Source organism: Onthophagus taurus, chromosome 6 (genome assembly GCF_036711975.1).
Source record: "Onthophagus taurus isolate NC chromosome 6, IU_Otau_3.0, whole genome shotgun sequence".
Taxonomy (NCBI): Eukaryota; Metazoa; Arthropoda; class Insecta; order Coleoptera; family Scarabaeidae; genus Onthophagus; species Onthophagus taurus.
The window spans coordinates 21,977,504-21,998,611 of NC_091971.1; the positions used below are offsets into that span (position 1 = coordinate 21,977,504).

At 34.1% G+C, this 21,108-nt stretch overlaps 1 protein-coding gene across 1 annotated transcript; it reads right to left on the bottom strand.

Annotated features, from left to right (window-relative positions):
* Positions 1-4,993: 4,993 nt before the first annotated feature.
* Positions 4,994-6,402, bottom strand: LOC111422694 (transcription factor IIB). The gene is made up of 4 exons (XM_023055912.2): positions 6,286-6,402; positions 6,105-6,215; positions 5,395-6,052; positions 4,994-5,342 (listed from the first exon to the last, which is right to left on the bottom strand). The coding sequence occupies exons 1-4, from the start codon at positions 6,300-6,302 to the stop codon at positions 5,181-5,183; spliced, it is 948 nt and encodes a 315-aa protein (XP_022911680.1). The 5' UTR covers positions 6,303-6,402; the 3' UTR covers positions 4,994-5,180.
* Positions 6,403-21,108: the final 14,706 nt, after the last annotated feature.

A 21,108-nucleotide genomic window follows, 5' to 3' on the forward strand; every position in this document is an offset into this window, starting at 1 on the left:
TTCCTTGGATTATCGGGGATGGATGAGCATTCATGGACCGGGAGAACTGACCGAAATTAAAGGAAGATTTAATTCGATTTAATACATTCGAGTGCTGGAGGATGTTTTGATACCACCAGTAAGAACCTGTATCCAGAAGGGATCATCACGATAGTCCAAGACAATTCGCCCGTGCATTCTTCAAGAATTGTTCATGATTGGTTTGACGATCATAATGAGATTAGGCGAATACCCCAGCCAGCCTGGTCACCGGATCTAAACCCATTCGAAAATCTATGGGCTTTGGTGGAAAAACAGTTCAATAAAAATGCCACTTTCCTTTTCGCAACGTGGATAATCTGCGCCGCAACATTACAGTTGTGTGGGAATTGTTTCGCGGCAAGGATGTATGCGAAAGATTAGTAAATTTGATGTCCACCAGATTGCAATGTTGCATAGAGAATAATGGGTATTATACAAAATACTGATATTTGATGGTATAATGGATGATTATATTTTATATGTATAACAATATATTATATTTTTGTTATATAGGAGTGTTATATTTTGTTATATTGATTTTTGATTGTTTGATTTTATTACATTAAAATGGTTTGCGATATATTTCAATATATGTATAGTTTATATATAACTTATTATCAATATATCATTTTCATTTATTTTGAGGTTCGACTTATCCTTCCACTGTATTACCAAAGTAATACAGTAATTATTAGTAATTGTTTTCATTTACTACAGAAATTGTGTAAAGTAAATGAATTGCTTATACCTATTTATTTTCTTAATTTTTCTTTGTGATTCAGTCATCTTGGCCATAAATCACATCACCCCGCTTGCCTGTTCGGAACTTTTACAAGACTACAGAGCAGGTAAAACCGAATTGAATGCTTCGATTATGCCCCTTTTAGGCTCTTTTCTCATTATATCTGAACAGAACTGTACGGGTGTCCAAATTTCGATGGGTTTGCAGGGTATCTCAGTCATTATGAAAGATAGAAAGTTGCGGCTTTCGCGAACTTGAGCTACTTTTTTCGTGAAACTTACAATGGCGCAAACCAAATTTTCATAGCCCTCTTCGTTTGTGATATACAGCGAGTGTTTGAAATTTACGATTTTCAGACACCTCCTGTATCTCGGCTATCCGGAAACTTAGTAAGAAAGTAAAAACGGGTTCTAATAGATTTTTTCACGTGGAATCCAATGGTGCACGTAGAATCTTTCTAGTCATCACGGTTTTTGAGTTATAAACACAACTCAAATACTGAATACTAAACTTCTAAAATACTCAGCTCCTTATAATAATTATTATACAGGGTGATTCATAAGTAATGGGCCAAATTGTAAATGTACGTTCAGGAGGCCAAAATAATAATATTTTCATTAACAATAATGGGTCTTAGTCTGCTCCTTACTGAGATACAGGATGTTAAAGCGAAAAAAATAAAATAGATTTTTGTTAATAGATCAGCTACTTTTCTACATAATGACTCATAGTTGACTTATAGTTTTTGTAAGGGTAAACAATAATGTGTGAGAGGATTTGAGTTAACTCGTAGATGTCGCCACATGCGCCATATGAATTAGATGAAATCAGCTACAAATTTTTTATCGCTCATTATTTTACAACATACTTGTTTAATTTGGATAGCCCCATCATTTCTGTAGAAAAAAGCTATACTTCTTTGATCTTGAAAATATTAACGATTTTCGAGATATTTGAATTTTACTAATTCACTACACTACATTTCACGGTGGTCGACGTAGCATTAATCTGTTAAGACACAAGCATGGCATGGAATGTTGACATTTACCTAACCGTAATTGATAATTGATAACAATATTAAACTGAAACCATAAAAAAATTACGTAATAAAACAATTTATTGTACGCCAGTTAATAAAACGAAATACAACATTAGAACAGACTTGAACTAAGACCACTTACGACAACTGTTATCAAAACCTACATGTTAATGTTGTGCGAAGTTAAATTAAATTTAAGCTTAATTATGAGCTACTGCAAAAGGTTTTCAACATGACCACCACCAGCATTTATACACGCATTTAACCGTTTGGTTAAGGATTGTCTGACTTTAAAAAATGTAGCAGGATTATTTCGTATTGAATTGGCTGCATCTTGAATTCTATTCCATAACTCGTCTCGTGTATTTATAGTAGGTTCAGCATAGACCATTGATTTCATGTAACCCCACACATAAAAATCAAGTGGATTAAAATCGGGACTGCGAGGTGGCCACTGAAATTCACTACCACGTCCAATCCAACGGTGAGGGAATGTTTCATTCAGATGTTCGCGCACAGCACGTGAAAAATGTGGAGGAGCACCGTCTTGCATGAACCACATATTTCTTCTTAGTTGTAATGGAAGATCTCCCAAGAGGTCGACTAAGTCATTATTTAAAAAAATTAAATATGACTCTCCATTTAAATTAGGAGGTAATTCAACTGGGCCCAGTAATGTATTGCCTATTACACCGCACCACACATTTATTTTAAACTCGTGCTGGAAATGTCTATCTTTTTTTAAACGAGGGTTTTCGGTTTCCCAGGCATGACTATTTCGCCAATTAAAAACTCCGCGTCTGGTAAAGGTTGCTTCATCCGTGAAAAGAATGTTATTTAGGAATGTTGGATTATTATTCAATTTTCCTTTTAGCCACTGACAAAATTGAACTCTGATTCGATAATCTGTTGGAAGTAAATTTTGCACAGGTATAAAATGATAGGGATATAAATTTTCCTTGTGTAAAATTCTAGTCACGGATGGTTGGCTTATTCCAGTTGCTGCAGACAATCGACGAGTGCTTATTTCAGAATTTTGCGCAATTCTTACCAAAATTTCATCTTCTTGCTGCGGAGTGATAATCTTAGGACGTCCTGTATGATATTTTGGACGAAATGAACCTGTTTCACCCAATCGATTATAAATATTTTGAAATATCTTCCGGTTTGGCTGCCTTCTGTAAGGGTACATTTCACGATATTTTCTGGATGCTGCTTGCCCAGAAAAACGTTCTTGTGCGTAAACGCATAACATGTCTCTCATTTCTTCGTTTGAAAAGTGATTATGTCTCGGCATTTTGATTTATGTTAGGACAAGAATGAATCAGTTTACTTAACAATAAAATGTTTTAAACTATTCATTAAACGTAAAAGCTCATTGACGTTTCATAATTCATATGGCGCATGTGGCGACATCTACGAGTTAACTCAAATCCTCTCACACATTATTGTTTACCCTTACAAAAACTATAAGTCAACTATGAGTCATTATGTAGAAAAGTAGCTGATCTATTAACAAAAATCTATTTTATTTTTTTCGCTTTAACATCCTGTATCTCAGTAAGGAGCAGACTAAGACCCATTATTGTTAATGAAAATATTATTATTTTGGCCTCCTGAACGTACATTTACAATTTGGCCCATTACTTATGAATCACCCTGTATATGTTACATTATTAATATTGTTATATTATTATATAACAACCCAACCTGAAACACCTGTATAGTTTGTTTTAATTTAGGCGAATTTTCATCCATGAACATACAGGATGTACAAAAAGTATGGAATAATGGTTCTACAGCCTAAACTTCAACTTATATTAAGAAAAGTTTTAAATAAAAGTTACTTGAAACTATTTTCCGTATATCTTGGCGTAGAAATAAAATAAAAATGATGACGGCAGTCTGAGTTACGACATGGTGAGTGTGTTTTTTAAATGGAACATCCTGTATATTTTAAGGTTTTTGGATTCCTTTTGACAAGGTGTTGCAAAATTCCATAAGGTTTTAATGTTTTAAACTGCAGTTTTCGAGATATTGAAACTTTTATTTAAAAAGATTTGACGTAGCGACCAAGGTTTATAGAACATAAGGTTACCTCATTCCCTATGCCTCTGTAGTATCGATTATTACCCCGCAAATTGACGTCACTGGTTCGATACAGTCAGAATAAAAGATAGCCTATACATGTGCCTATACGTGACAACACGATGCGAGGTTTAAATATTTTATATAGACTGTACCACAGTATAGGTGGTGTTGTGTTGTTCATAGAACCAGCTACGTCACTGACCCACCTTGCCTCTCAGAGGAGGAGAATCGGTATTGGGTAACCTTATGTTCTATAGACCTTGCGTAGCGACAACCAAATTATGGCGTCATTATGGAATAGACAACCTAAGCCTTGACGTCACAGGGATGAGCGGAGTTTATACCGACTCCAAACAAGGCTTTCGTTGTCTATTTGGTTGTCGCTACGTCAAATCTTTTTAAATAAAAGTTTCAATATCTCGAAAATTATGCAGTTTAAAGCATTAAAATCTTATATCATTTTGCAACACCTTGTCAAAAGGAATCCAAAAAAGTAAAAATATACCGGTTGTTCCATTTAAAAAGCACACTCCCCATGTCGTAACTCAGACTGCCGTCATCATTTTTATTTTATTTCTACGCCAAGATATGCGGAAAATAGTTTCAAGTAACTTTTATTTAAAACTTTTTTTAATTTAAGTTGAAGTTTAGGCTGTAGAACCATTATTCCATACTTCTTATATACCCTGTATATTGAGAGTATAACGTTAGAAAAGCTTCACAGTTCAACCCTAAAAGGTTGCCAATCTATCTAAAAACCAACAATAATTGAATAAAAAAATTGATTAATTTTAATTTTATTTATTTAGCGAATATAATAAACATTTTTAATAAATATAACCTCAAACGAAACGTCAATTTTAAGTATTTTGACAGATACTAAAATGCAGGTTAAATTCAAAATACTTTAAAAATTAAAATTGCGTATATAATTCAGGGTTTTACAAGATGCTTTAAACATATAATATTGGTCTAATGAAACTTCATCAAATTTGTGACATTGATTGCGTTTTTGAGAAGTCTGGCTACTTTTATTAATCTCTTTTATAATAGTGTTTAATTTTAATATGAATAGTTTGAATAAAAAAAAGAAATAAAAATACGTATGTATTCTATTTATTTCTTTAAAAATTTAAATTAAAACTAGCCATTATAATTAAACCTCCTAAAAACCTACTAAAAAAAATATTTATCTCTATCTTACAAAACTATCATTTAATACTAAAAAAGAGATATTTTCAATCTTCTTTACATTGAACCAAAATATGTTTTCATAAATATTTTCTTTTACATTTGTGGTAATTGTTCTATTGGAATAGCAAACTTAAAATCTTCTGGAAATAATTGAGAAGCATGTGGGTACATCAATTTATAAGATTGTCTTATTGTCACATCAGCAACACCAGCGATATCTCCAATTTCTTTTTGACTCCTTTTATCTTCAGACGCCTAAAATTAAAAATATGTAATATTTTTATAAACATTTTTTGTTGTAACTTACTTGAGATGCCATATAAATCGCTGCTGCAGCAATAGAAATGGGAGATCTTCCAGGTACAATATCTAAATCAACCGCCTTTTTAGCAATATGTGTTGAAGCCTTTTGCACCATATTAGGTAAACCAAGATTTGAACAAAACCGAGACATAAAATCACCGGTTGTGATCAATTCAACCGATGTATCCAAAGCTTTCAAAGTTAATTTAAAGCACCGGCCAATTTCTTTTTTACTAATCTTACTTACAGCACAAATTTCTTTAAAAGTACGCGGAACACCCTCTTGTCTACATGCTATATACAAACAGGCGGAGGCTTTTGCATCGTTTGAACGCCCTTTTAAATTTTTGCGATCATGCACCTGCTTAAATAAATTATTAGCCCTGTCAACGATTGTACGCGGTAAATTGATTCTATCAGCCATAGAGGCGATTTCTTTGAATGCATTTATTAAAGCACGATCTGAACTGCTCATTGTACGTCTGTTTTGATAACGAGCAACACCAAACGAATCAAATGAGGCGTCACCTCGCCCGGGGCCTATCATAGTTGTCAAATCTGAACCCCCTAAAAGTGGGTTTTCTGGTCCACCAACACGAGAAGGATCTACACCATTTTTTTCATTACTAAATGTTCTCCATTCGGAACCAACATCTATTACACTAAAAATTTTATCTTTTATATAAAATTTAGTGTTGAAATTGAGTTATTTACCGATCGCCGACTACCAAACCACATTCTGAACAAATTTGATCTCCTGCTCTATAATCTTCTATGAGGGGAGCATCTGGATGGTGGCTACAGCAAACTTTATTCGCATCGTGTCTGTGCCGATTATAAGTACGATTAAAATTTAAGAATTTTTAGTTATTTTTGTGGAAAAATTTAAGCTTACCTTGAAGAACTAGCCATTTTAAACAGGAAGCGCACTTGTTGGTGTTTAACAACAGATGATTAACCTCGTTTTCAAAATGACATGTCTGGGCATGTCAACGACGTAGTTCATTAGTGTGAAATTAGCTGTGAAAACCGATTTGAAATTTTGTGATTTCAAGAACTAAAATGAAATAGAAAATATGTACATGCTTATGTTGAAACGAGATGGTCATATCGTTAAGCAAGGTCCGTTGAGTAAACATACTGTATAAGGTTATCCAACTCCATATGAACGTATTCCCAGCAAAGAATTGACATTTCTATGTTTTTATTTATACAGTGTATTTCACTTAAGAAGCAATATACAAAAATATAAAATTAAATTAAAAAAATATTAAAATATAAAGCGAAATATTAACAGTTATAATTTTATTATTGTTAGGTTATCCAATTTGACTCGGTTACCATGGTGATTAAGATCCAAATATTGCAGGTGCTTGTCAAAATTGAAATTGAATTTAACTTTTTTAAAGGAAAAGTCTTATTTAATTGGTTTGAAAGGCTGTATTTAACTCAAAATTGGTTTATCTAGAGTATTATAAACAAGGTAAGGGGATTAAATCAAAAAAAAAATTTTAATTTATTTCTCTTAATTAGAATCGATTTAAATTAACTACAATTAAAGAATTTGTTGTGAATGCGAGATAATCGTAAAGAATTCGAATTGTTTTAAAATTAATAAAAATTAGGTTTAAATTGATAAAAAAATCGGAATAAAATTTTATTATTTTAAGGTTATCAACTTGACTCGGTTACCATGGTGATTAAGATCCAAATATTGCAGTTGCTTGTCAAAATTGACGCTGAATTTAAGTTTTTTTAATGAAAAACACATAATTAATTGGATTTAAAGGTTGTATTTAATTCAAAATGAGTAAATGGATGAAATTATAAGCAAGGTAAGTGGATTAAATCAAAAAAAATTTTTAGATCAATTAAAGTGTACAATAATTTAGGGTTAAATAACAATTAAAACTAGAACTAACACTAGACCTAGAACTAGAAAGTTTTAGGTTTAGCCGGGCGTCTTAGACAAGAACTTCGAAAACGCTGAAGACGCACGGCTAAACCCGAATATTTCTAGTTCTAGATCTAGTGTTAGTGGTCTGTTTGTGGTCTAGTTTTACATTAGCAGTATCACTAGAGCTAACATAAGACCTAGAACTAGAAACAGTCTTTTTAGTGTTGAAAAAAACTTTCAGTTGTCAATGTCAACTTTAATTTTATTATTATATTCGAAATCTTCATAAAATAACTTTTAAACTGAGTCCAACTTTGATGCATTTATCTCAAAAAACCAAAAAATTCGAACTTTCAACTTTCAATTTTAACATATTTGTCATCTTCATTGAAAAACCTTTAAAATGAGTCCAAAGATGACGCACTTATTTCAAAAAACAAAAAAGTTAGAATAAAAAACGTTACACCCGAAGTTAGCAACAATGAAGATAGTATAATATTAATACCAACCTTAATTTTTTTATTTTGTTTTTATTATATTTTTGTTTTTGTGACAAATATTAATATATTTTATAAAAATTAAGATTATGTCAAAATGCCATTGACATTTCAAATCGGAAGTCGCTTCTTATATCTCGAATAATATTGGAATTAAACGTATCATGTTTGGGCTCATTTTAAAGGATTGTTCACGACGCCGAAGATTACAAATGTGTCAAAATTGACGTTGACATTTCTAACCGGAAGTTGACCATAACTTCATTAATATTGAAGATAAATATGTCGTGTTTGTACTCATTTTAAAGGATTTTTAATGAAGATTATAAATATGTTAAAATTGAGGTTGACATTTTAAATCTGAAGTTAGTTATTATATAATAGACAAATGGACAACTTCATGGTGTTCTTTTATGATCTATTCTTTAATAAAAAAAACTATTAAAATGAGTCCAAACATGATGTTGCTAGATATCACTATGTTGTATATTTTTATTGCACTAAAACTAGAACTAACACTAGACCTAGAACTTGAAAAATTCGGGTTTAGCCGTGCGTCTGAAGACTTACTTAATTGTTACTAAGTGTTAAAATGTTGTCTATTTTTACTGAAATGGAACTAACATTAGACCTAGAACTAGAATCATTTAGGTTTAGCCGCACGTCTCTAAAGACGGCTAAACCCGAATGTTTCTAGTTCTATATCTCGTGTTCGGAATTCCAGGTACTTCGAGGTACTTGACAATCTCGGATATCTAGATTCATGTTATTAGTAAAATTTTCTTAATAAACAATTTTTAAATTTTTATCAAAAAGTGACATCCAGACTTTAATTGCAAAAGATGGAATTTGAATTCAAAAATGTATCGTCAATTATACCTTACGGGCTCACAATCCGGGAACACACTGTATAGTATATACTATATTCCATACATAATGGGCACTCTGTATATTATATTATACTTTTCCTCCAATGACGTCACGTTTCCTACCTCACCCCGTCAACGTCAATTTATTCGAGTTGGATAACCTTATAACCAATACTCAAGGGACCTTGATCGTTATGAAGAAATGTGACAGAAAAGCGTAGTTATACAACTTATGTGACTTAAAATTTTTTTTTTTGATTCTTGCATGCTAACAATATTATTTTTTTTTAATTTATTCCTTTGAGTCGTGACCCATATATTACGCAATTTTCGTTACGAGCGTTGAATTCGGCCAACGTTTGCAAATTTATTCTTGTTGCATTAAAATTTAATCATCAAAAATTTTTAAACAGTTCTTACACTGCATTAATCCTCCGGTTGACGGGCTGGGTTTGTGAGACCTGCTAAAATCATTTTTTTATTGTCTTTTCAAATATTTTTATGAGAAGGGCTTTGGGAATATTAGACCCAACCTGTGTGTTCTTGTTGCTTTTTTTCATGTAACTTTTTTATCATAAATGATAAAAATTGTACAGGTAATTGATTTCAATTATGTATAAAACGTTCCTGGGGCATCCCCTGCGTTGTAACTATACGGTGTTCCTTCTATTCAGGGGAAGTCCTGAATACAAGAAGTATTTCTTTCGGTTGCTTTTAAATAAGAAGGTAAATTTTTGTTTGCAATCCGGTGAATCCATTTTAGAGTAACCCCTGTTCTTTAATATTATTTCGGAATACTATATAAGTGAAGGTTAAACCGCTTTATGTTTAGTGTTTTGTAAGTTACTTGCACATAACGTTCTCTACAAGCGAATTTATTATTTTCATTTTGTGAAATGGATAGTTACGAACAGAAAATCAATGCACTTACCGATGAAATTCCAAGTCCAGACGTTAGTAACGAATCTGATAGTGAGTCTGTTGCTGAAGATATAATTAATGAACATAGTACTGATACAGAACAAGAAGAACCAGATGAAGAGGACAATCCTTCTACTAGTACTGGTAGTACCCGATCTCAGTATTTTTATGGAAGTGATTGAACTAAGTGGAAAAAGCGTGCTCCTCAAAAACATTATAGTGTGGGTGAATATGTAACCTTGGACGAAATGTTATTAGCATTTTGCGGATGATGTAGCTTTAGGGTTTACATTCCAAATAAACCAAGTAAATATGGGATAAAAGTATTTTCTTCAGTGGATGCAAGAACCTTTTATACATCGCATTTGGAGATTTATGCTGGACTACAACCTACAGGACCCTTTCAAGTGGATAATTCTGCAGCCGTCTTCATTATGAGAATGACCACCCATATTTCGGGAACAGGACGGAATATTACCATGGACCGCTGGTTCACTAGTGTCGAAGCCGTAATGGCGATATTACACGGTTCAACCAAATTGATTCACTTTTGTTGAAATGCGCAGAAATGAAAGATATGCTGTTTATACGTATCCACTAAAATGAACTATTCAACTCACTTTGCGCGGAATATGCCATCGAATCAGGTCGTATGGTTGGGAATAACCTTAATTTGTGATCATCAATTAAGGAGTTAACAAAAAGAAGCAAAGAAATAGAAGGCGTTGGTGGGTACGATCATGGATATTAAGAAGACAGACATTGGGAGCTTCAAACTGTCTATTGAGAGAATTGGCAGAAGAGGATCCAGATTCATATAATCTTTGAAGGAATAAGACAGAATTTGAAAAACTTCTAAAAATGGTTACTCTATAATGCAGAAAGAAAGTACTGTGATGAGAGATGCTTTACCAGCACGAATAAAATTGCAAATCGTCCTCAAACATCTTGCTACTGGTGATTGTTTTGGATCATTGGAACAATAAAATTATACAGAGTACTCCGATGCACAATTTGTTCTTTTATTCTAGAAGTATGTGAAGCTGTCTGGATAGCACTACGAGATTACATCAAGGTAATCAGTGACATAAATAAAACAACTAATTTATATTTGTTATCTTTTATTTTTATTTTATTTCTTATTAATATGCTGATTGCAGCACGTCCGATGTACTATTTTCATTATATTGGTCAAACTGTTGCGTAGGTGTTCGAGCAGTAGGCTGAGTGTGATAAGTCGGCGAATTTTGAGTTAATGTTTCAAATTGTTCTTCAATAATATAGTCTGGTGAGTTCACGGACCAAGATGTTTGAGATGATGGACATGTTGAATTTGCAGATTGAATATTTGTATCTACAAAATCATATGTAGATTGTGAATTTAATGGGGAACTTGTAGTGGAAGAGCTTGTAATGGACTGCAGTCGTTCCTGACCCATAACATTTTGTAGTTTTTGTTGGCAGATTAAGGCCCGATGTAGGAGGAGTTTCTTTAATTGCAATGAATATGTACTGAATCATTCAATACATGTGTTTACACGTTCAATTCTCTTTCATTTGCGTTGAATGATGAATCGCAATTCACTCCAAAAGTGAAAATATTAAACCAGCCTTATTCTTTCAACGCGATTACACAATCACATTGAACGATTCACTTTTATGTTTACATGACTCAATTTCGTTGCTTCATCTAAATTGAAAGGCAGAAGTGAACCGTGTAACATCGCCTTAAGTCGATTGCTGCATGAACATCGACTAACAGTAGTTGGTACAATCCAATCCAATCGAAAATCATTGCCGACTAACGGCTCAATTATCAGGACTCCCAACTTCACAAGAATCTCAAACGGTTTCGACTGGTCGACAAAGGTGTAAATACTGCAAGGACCGAAAATCGAAATATTTTTGCAAGTTTTGTGATACTTGCATCTGTTTGGAGCATTCAAATCCATGCTGCACCGACTGCGCAGAGAATTTTGTTTGAGATGTTTGACCACCTACATTTTGTGCATAGACTGTATATACATATAAATGGTATATATAAATTATTTTACATTATAAAATATTAATCAAATAATAAAAGGAAGAACAAAAAAACTGATAAAAATAGACAGAATGTAATATTAAGTACAATAACGCATATTTTATTACATATTATTCTATAAAGAACTCAAAATTGGAAAAAATGTCGTTTCAGGAACTATGAATGCTATGAGTAAAGTAACATATACGGTTGTATAAACAAATTTAATGCTATTCATAATATGATAAAATATATAGGGTGTTCCATTTAACAAAATCTACATACTCTCCGTTACGCTTAAATGGAACGTCTGTATAAGTAAAAATAGTTTTCCGGAATAGAAAATGGTGAGTCAACAAACTTTTGTATAAAACATTTTTTTGTTTCTCAAATAGTTTAGGTACTATCGCCCGCCGGGCTACTAATAACTCACCCTGTATATAGTTTTATAAATTCTTAATTTTGTATTTGTTCATACTTCCTTCTTGCCCACATTTGTGTTATTCATTTGGTAATATACATTACTTCCTTTTTGTATTCTATTTTGTATTTCTCTGTCTAATGTTATATTCTTAGTAATAATGGTGTCCAAGTATTCAAATCTATCCACAATTTTCAGATTCTCTTGTATGCATAATCTTGGTTTTCCCTATATTTATTTCCTTTACCCTTTTTTCCAAACAGGTTTTCCAGGTGTCAATTTTTCTTTGTAGTTCTGTTTTCGTACTTGCAGCATTACGTACAGCATTATATCGTCTACATACACTAAGTCAAAGGTCTTTATCGGTGTTTTGTTGTTGTTTCACACTTGTTAATTATTTGATCCATAAAAATTACAAATAGTAGTGAGCCATATTAAAGTTTTCGGACATTTTCCCATTTAGTTTGACGCACCTTTTTACCTTACTATTATACACTTTTAAATGTTCTTTGTAATTTTTTGTTTATATGTAACACTCATGAGGCTTTCCATATTTCTTCTTTTGGTACTTTCTCAAAGGCTGCTGTTAGGTCCACAAATGTTGCTGTCCACAAAATGTTCCATTGTTTTGTCTATTAATGTTCTGATTGTATAGTATATGTATCATAAAAAGAAAGATGACTGACAGTGAGTAGTAACTACTATCAGTACAAAAAGTCAAGGCCTCTCAATTTAGAGATCGATATCTTCGTAACCGCTCTCTGTAAAAAAAATACGGTAAAGTTTATTGTAATCACTGAACATTTCTACGTAACATATTGTAATTTGAAAATTTTCGGATCCACGGATTTCCTTTTATCGCGAGTTAAATGAAAAAAGTACCCGATTTATGAGTGTGCCAGCAACTTTGTCAACTTTGCGATTTTTTTTTCTCCAAAACTATTTGACAAAAAAATTTTAAATTTGAACTGATGATAAACCGATGTGTTCTTAATGTGGGGCATATTTTATTTTTTCGATATTCCATATAGTTTCGCGGAAAATCGCGGTTTAGTAGGGTGAGGTTATTTCGAAAACGACCTTTTTGTTGTAAAATTGCTAATTTGGTTATAAAGGAAATTAACAATCTTCAAGAATATGTTGTACAACTGGAAAAGGGAAACCCTGCTTTTTAAAGAAAAAGTGGACGACAGAACAATATTCAAGACGTTGTTTTCACGTGACGGTAAAATTTATGGTAAATTACCAACTAATCTGTGGGCTAGATGGGTAAAATCTTTATCGGATCTGGAAATGGATAATTTAGATGTTACAAACATTGGGCAGATTGAAGAGATTTTATCCTCACAGATAAGTCCAAGGTACATGAATATATTTAAATATAATATATTTAAATATATTTGAATTAATATAATATATGTATATATTTATCTACCTTGGATAAGTCTACTCATATGTATGTTTAAATATTGTTTTCTTTCTTGTTTTGCTTAAGTTCAATTAATTCAATCAATTTGATTGTTAATTTTCATTAAACTTAATCGCTATGAACCGATTAATGTTAGAGAAAGATGGAGCGGTTTTATTTTTGTTACGATTGTAAACAAGTTTCACCTAAAAAGGAGTGTATTTTTGAAATACCTTTATGTTTTCTTTTTTTTTTGCGGTTGCGAGGATTATTTGTATTTCTTGTGTCATTGTTATTTTACATTTATAGATATAGGCACACAATATTTTCACTTTTTTATCGCTTGCGATTTCACTTAACACTGTTGTTTATAAACTATTCTGCTTTGTATTAATGTTTGTTCACATATTTCTGTGGTTAAGTTATATATGTGCTGTCAATTCTGATTTTCACGCATTTTATGTGGTCTGACTGTTGTTCATCTCAATATTCGCTCACTCATTGCTCACTTTGACGGTGTACGTGACCTTACTTTAATGAATAATTTTACTATTTTTGCTGTGTCAGAGAGCTGGTTATCAACAAACATATCTGATGATTTGATTAACATTCCTGGTTATCGGTTATTTAAGAATGATCATGCCGGTGGAGGAGGGGCGGTAGCAATTTATATTGAGGATGGATTGGAGACTACTCTCTCTCTCTAATTTATCCATGCTTTGATCTTTATGTACTCTTCATTTTTTAATCTTTATGTACCCAAAAAGTTCATTTTGTATCTTGGATCAAATAAGTTGACATATCTTATCAGCTTTCTTATTAATTTCATTTTTATTCAAATATCGCAATAATGTGGCAATGTAGGGTATCACTTCAGAAATGCACCAGAAGTTATAACCATAATGGCCGGGTAGATACACCGGATAATCGCATATCCGGCCGAAGGGGATGCCGAATATCCGGTATCCGGCTTTTCGCAAAATCATTATTCGTTCCATCACTAATCTCAGCTATTGACAGATATACCCCACGTGTGAGAGTAACTTCTGCCAAAGATCCCTGTCTGTGGCTTACTGATAATGTTAGTTCGATGCGAGACTTAAGAGATGAGGCTCAGTCAAAATTTAAAAAACAAAAGTCAGCCTGACTGGACCTATAATAAAGAATTAAGAAATCTTGTAAATACCGTTATTAAGTGTGGAAATCGTGCTTACATTACTCATGCTATACACAATTCTGTTAACTCGTGGAAACTGTTGCGAAAAAACAATTTATTACAATGTAAGATTCATTCTCTTCCACAACACTCAAAAAACGGCGACGAACTAAATAACTTCTTCTTGGATGCTCAATGCTATGGCCACTGTAGGGTTTATAATTTGATTAATGACTTTGGCAACACAAAATTTGACCCTGGTGTTTTCTCATTTAGGTTGGTGTCCGAAAGTAATATTTTAGCTGAATTACACAATATACGATCAAATGTGATTAAATTTATAAAAATGACTTGTTCTGTAATCTTACCTCATATAACAAATATTATTAATACTTGTCTATTAGAAGGTGTTTTCCCCTTCAATATGGAAAAAGTCCATGGTGATACCGGTACCAAAGGTACCAAGTCCAAACGAATACTCATGCCTAAGACCCATAAGCATTTTGTGTTCCTTATTAAAAGTATTGGAAAAAATAGTTAACAAACAACTGATGGAGTTTCTGAAGGATGAGCGCATTGTTCCAGTTAATCAGTCTGGTTTCAGGAAAGGAGCTGTGAAACTGGTCTGAACAATATAGTGCATGATATTGTTACTGCAACTGACTCTAATAGATTGACTCTTCTGGGGATGTTGGATTTCTACAGAGCATTCGATACTCTAAACCAAGGCTTGTTAATATCAATTCTTGATCATATCGGGCTTGATTCTGTCTCATTAGCTTTTTTCAAAAATTACCTTAAAGGCAGGATTCAATCAGTCAGTATTGATCAGGTGAAGGCGAGTGCTTTGGAGATAAGGTCTGGGGTTCCGCAGGGATCGATTCTTGGCCCTACGCTATTTAAAGTTTACACAATAAATTTCAATAGCTTCGTTAATTTCTGTAGCGCCCACTACTATGCTGATGATACTCTTATTTATCTGTCCTTTTCTGAAGGCCACTTTGATGAAAGCTTCAATAAGTTTAAATGTGACTTGCATGGCATTATCAGGCATCCGAAGTTAAAACAGAAATTTATTGATGGGTTTTATCACCTGTCGATAGGAAATACTCCTATTCCATTGAGTAAGTCTGTCAAAAACCTCGGACTGGTCATGGATGAGGCGTTAAGCTTTGGGAACACACTAATCAGTTAATTGGTCGAGCTTATGGCTCGTTAAAATTGATTTATTCTAATCGTTATAGTCTTGATTGGCACACAAAAAAGCTTTTATGCGATTCTCTGGCATTGTCGCACTTTAATTACTGTGACAGCATATACGGGGCTTTTTTGGATTTCAGGCATCAGGAAAAAATAAAAAAAACTCTTTTGGTCTTTTGGTATTTAAGCAGTTAAAATGGCTGAATATTAGTGGTGGAACGGATAGTGATTTTGTGAAAAAGCGGATACCGGATATATGGCATCCCGTTCGGCCGCATATCCGGTTATCCGGCATATCTATCCGGCCATTATGGTTATATTTTCTGGTGCATATCTGAATTTTCTCTTAACCCTAAAAAGAGGATACTTCAATTAATAATTGGCGACATTTCCACAAGGATCCTTCAAGAAATGAATTTTATAGCGAATTTTGAAAGTTATCGATGGAAATTGCAACATTGAAAATTTTATCAAAACTTCAAATATTGTTTTCTCAAAAACTAAAAGTTATTTTTCAAAACGTGTTGGTTCATTGGAAAGAGGACACTTTTATTAACACTTTGGGAAATTTTCATACTTATATTCCAAGAAATGAATTTTATACGAATTTTTAAAACTTAATTGGTGAAAATTGCAAAATTCGAAAAAATTGTCGATCATTCCAAAAACGTATTTCTCAAGAACTGAAACTGATTTTTCAAAACGGTTTTTTGCATTATGAAGGGGATACTTTAATTAATAATTGGTGATATTTCCACAAGGATCCTTCAAGAAATTAATTTTATAGCGAATTTTGCAAGTTATCGATGAATATTGCAACATCAAACATGTTAAGAGGTTGCTAATGACAAACCTGATATAAATAAAGTTGTATTCAATGAAAAAAGTCCTATTGGGGTTGAACTTGATTATTATCTGCAGTGTCCAATACCTAAAAGCCTAGACTAATTCCTGTAAATGGTGAAGTTCTAAGTAATAGGTTTTTGACATCCGGCCAAAGCCTGATATTTGGTAACTGTCCGGTATCCGACCGGATAGTTGCCAGATATCCGTTCCATCACTACTGAATATGAAATCTCGCAGATACATCCACAAGACCTGCTTGTATTATTGGGTCATCACTGCAGGTACCTCTCCATACCTGCACGATGGGATTAAATTCAGAACGGACGTACATAATGTTAATGTTCGGTTCAGGGGTAGACTAACACCTCCTTCCCACCGGACAAAATTTTTCAAACGGTGTTTTTCTTGTCAGATATACGCCATATACAATAATTTACTTCGGCACCTGATTGGACTACCCCTGAACCGATTTAAAAGAGCATTGAAATGTTAGGTGATGGGTGGGTGATGGAGGGCTTCAGTGAGTAGCTCAATTCTTCTATGAGTTTTCATTATTTCCATGCAAGTGGTATTAGTATCTTTTTTTCTTTCGTTTTGTTGTTTTTTTTTCTTATTTTCTTTAGTGTCTTTCTTTCTATTAGGTTGAATGGAAGACAGGGTTGACCTGAACTCCGCCTATATGTTCGGACTTTTTTCTTAATTACTAAATTAAATTTCTTTTATAATAAACTGACCGGCAAAAAAAACCGGCCACTTAAATTTTGCCACAATATCAAAGGTGGGTTTCTCGCGAACCACTCATTCGATTTTGATGATTCCTTTTTTGATCGAAAGGTTGATTCTGCTGTAATAATCCTGCGATAGAAATTTTTATTCGGATATTAATTTGAGCATATACGGGGTGCAAGAATGAGAAAAGCATTTTTTCTCGAAATTTGTAATACCCTGTGGGGTGCAGATGCTACAGCAGAGGGTGTTAACTGGAATCAAACGGTAGCCCAATCTTTTCTGAACATTTTGTTTTTTTATTCACTCTATTATCTCTGTTACTAACGAAGATGCAGTGTTTTAAAGCGAACGCCTGTGAAAACATGACAAATAAGCATACAAAATAAGGTGGCGCGCTAGGTAGCGTATGTTGTTTCGAATAGTAAATTGACAGTTGTCAATAACTGACGTTGCGGGTATTATTAGTTTAATTGAAGATGGCAAAAGTCAGCGGTACGTTGCCCATACGTTGGGTATACCCCGAACAACAGTTCAGGATGCCTGGAACCGATATGTCGAAACAGGAAATTTTACTAGGCGGCAAGGTTCCGGTAGAAGACGAGTGACAACAGCAGTTGATGATCGATTTATTGCGCTAAACACTCTGAGGAATCGTAGAACGACTGCTGTAGAAAGTCGGCATCGCCTTCAAATGGTGCGTGGGGTTGACGTAAGTGAAAGAACCATTCGTCGAAAACTTGCTGAAAGTGATCTAACTGCAAGAAGACCTGCCAAAAGACAGCGGCTGCTCCAGAGATATCGGCGAGCACGTCTTCAATTTGGACACCTACATACGAATTGGGAAATGGAACAATGGGGTAAGGTCACAGTATAAAGTAAATCAGTAGTCTCACTTGCCTTATATGGCGTCCTCAGATTTGCTACAGCGCACACGCTGCGCGCATTCATACTACGTTTGCTACCTTATAAGTACGTGATCTTTATCATCGACATAAAAGTTTGTTGCAACATTTATTTCAATGATGCGCGCAGCGGATGCGCAGTAAAAAATCTACGGACACGACGTCAAACGTGCCGACACGAAGTGAGACTACTGCTTTACTTTATACTGTGGTAAGGTGCTCTTCACTGATGAGTCCCGATTTTGTCTCCGGTCACCTGCACAATTTCGGAAAGAGTACCTTTCCATGGAAGTTCGGTCATGGTATCGGCGGGTATTTCGACGGAAGCGTATACAGCGGTCATCTTTGTTGAAAATGGCACGCTAAATGCCCACCGTTATATCGAAGATATTCTGCAAGAAGTTGTCGTGCCCTATTCCCATTTTATTGGTGACGGATTCACGGTAATGCATGACAATGCGCGACCTCACGTAGCACGTGTGGTTAGCGAATATCTTGATGAGATGGGTATTGAACGGACCTTAACACTATCGAACATCTTTGGGACTAACTTCAGAGACGCATTCGTCGTCATCCTGTCCTACCGGACAATTGATTCATAATTGTGTAGTCCACAAATCTTTCATTTCAACGTCTTCATATTCGTTTCTGACTATCGGGTGATAGTAGACAAAACCACTACTCCTCCGTAAAAAAGACCTCCATTGCAGTACTCATTCTTCCATTGCTCGATCTCCCAATTAACATGTAAGCGCGCAGATTGAAGACGTGCACGTCGATATCTAGGAAGCAGCCTCGGCCCTTTGGCAGCCTTCTTGCAGCCAGACCAGTTCTAGCACGTTTTCAGCGAATGGTTCTCTCACTGACATCACAGCGGCCTCTACAGTTGTCATTCTACGATTGCTTAGAACAATAAAACGGTCATCAGCTACTATTGTCACTCATCTTGTTTTCACAGGCGATCGCTTTAAAATACTGCATCTTCGTTAGTAACAGAGATAATAGAGTGAATAAAAAAAGAAAATGCTCAGAAAAGATTGGGCTACTGTTTGATTCCAGGTAATACCCTCTGCTGTACCAACTGCACCCCGCAGGGTGTTACAAATTTCGAGAATAAAAGTCTTACTCATTTTTCTCACCCCGTATATACTATAATTAAAATCTGAACGAAAATTTCTATCGCAGGATTATTACAAAAGAATCAACCTATCCATCAAAAAAAGAATCATCAAAATCGAATGCGCGGTTCGCGAGAAAGCCAGCTTTGAAGTTGTGGCAAATTTATAGTGGCCGGTTTTTTTGCCGGTCAGTTTATATTGCCTTATTTTTTGTATTTTTATTATTATTTTTTTTTAATCATTCTGTATGGAATGTGGTATATTATTCATATTTATATTATAATAATCACTTTATTGATGTCAAAAAAAAAACAAATATCATTTTACAAGCGAAAGGCAATTTACACATTGTAACTAACAAACAAAATAAAATAAGATAATAAAATCCAAAATGGCAATAGATCACCTGTAATTAACAATAAGAGAGCTCATTCACAGACAGGCGGGTGAAACTCAGAGGTAACTGGTTCGCACAAAATCAAATTACGTTTGCAGAATAGACTTATATCTCTTTCTAAAACTAAACCGGCTAAGTAGTGTGCAATCAAATGGTATACTATTAAGAATTGTAACTGCTAAATAAGAGAACAAACGTTTAAATAATTCATGACGGTGAGTAGGAATAAAAATCACCTTTTTGTGTCTTAAATTTAAATTATGCACATCAGTTATATAGATAATTTTTCGTACAAGTAAGGAGGAGTAGTTACTATTTGATGTAGACGACACGCCAGATGAAGGGAACGTCTACGAGTCATGTTCAGCCAACCAGCGTACGCAATCATATGAGAGATCCCATCCCCTCGCCCAATACCGTAGACAAATCTCAGGCAATACTTCTGCACTCTCTGAACTCTTAATGAGTCAAGAGCAGTAAAACAAGACCCATACAGCAAGTCACAGTGATTAAATAGAGAAAAAATTAGCGAATCACAAAATAACAACTTAGTTTCTCTATTCAACAGTTGCCTACTTGGGTATAACATTTTCAATTTGCCATACGACTGTCATATCAAATTGTTGATATGATTACTAAACCGTAAATCTCCATCAATTGTTGCCCAACACCTTGAGTTTATCCACGATTGGTACAGGATTGTGAGGTATCTCAACATTAGCCGCAACATCCAAAAACAACTTTCTGTAGCTGTTCGCACCCATTATAATCATAGAACACTTCAATGGATTCAATCTGAGTTGGTGTGCCTCAAACATAGCAGCCAAATGATCTAGATCAGAATTTATTAGATTCACTGCTTCTTTAATTTGATTGGGTGGAAAGGAGTAATAAACCACAGTGTCATCTGCATAGAAGTGATATTTGCAATATTTAAGGCAATCAGGAAGAAAAGATGTGTAAATAGAAAGTAAATCTGGGCCGAATATAGATCCCTATGGTGCGCCTGATTTCACCTCCAATACATCAGACAACTCATCATCCATTTCTTTGTGTTCTGTGACTTAGATAATTCCTCAACGTTTCAACCGACCCATCACTCAAGCCAACATGGTGAAGAATAGAAAGCAAAATACCGTGATTAACTGTATCGAATGCCTTCGTATAATCCAAAGCTATTAGTACCGTGATAAATCCCCTGTCCGATGCTGCAAGTATATCATCAGTGACACATGATAGCGCAGTATCACAACCCCAATAATAAAAATTCCTAAAACCTGACTGAAATTTAGGTAATATCCCTTGGAAATTTTCGACAAAACAGGTAGTATGGC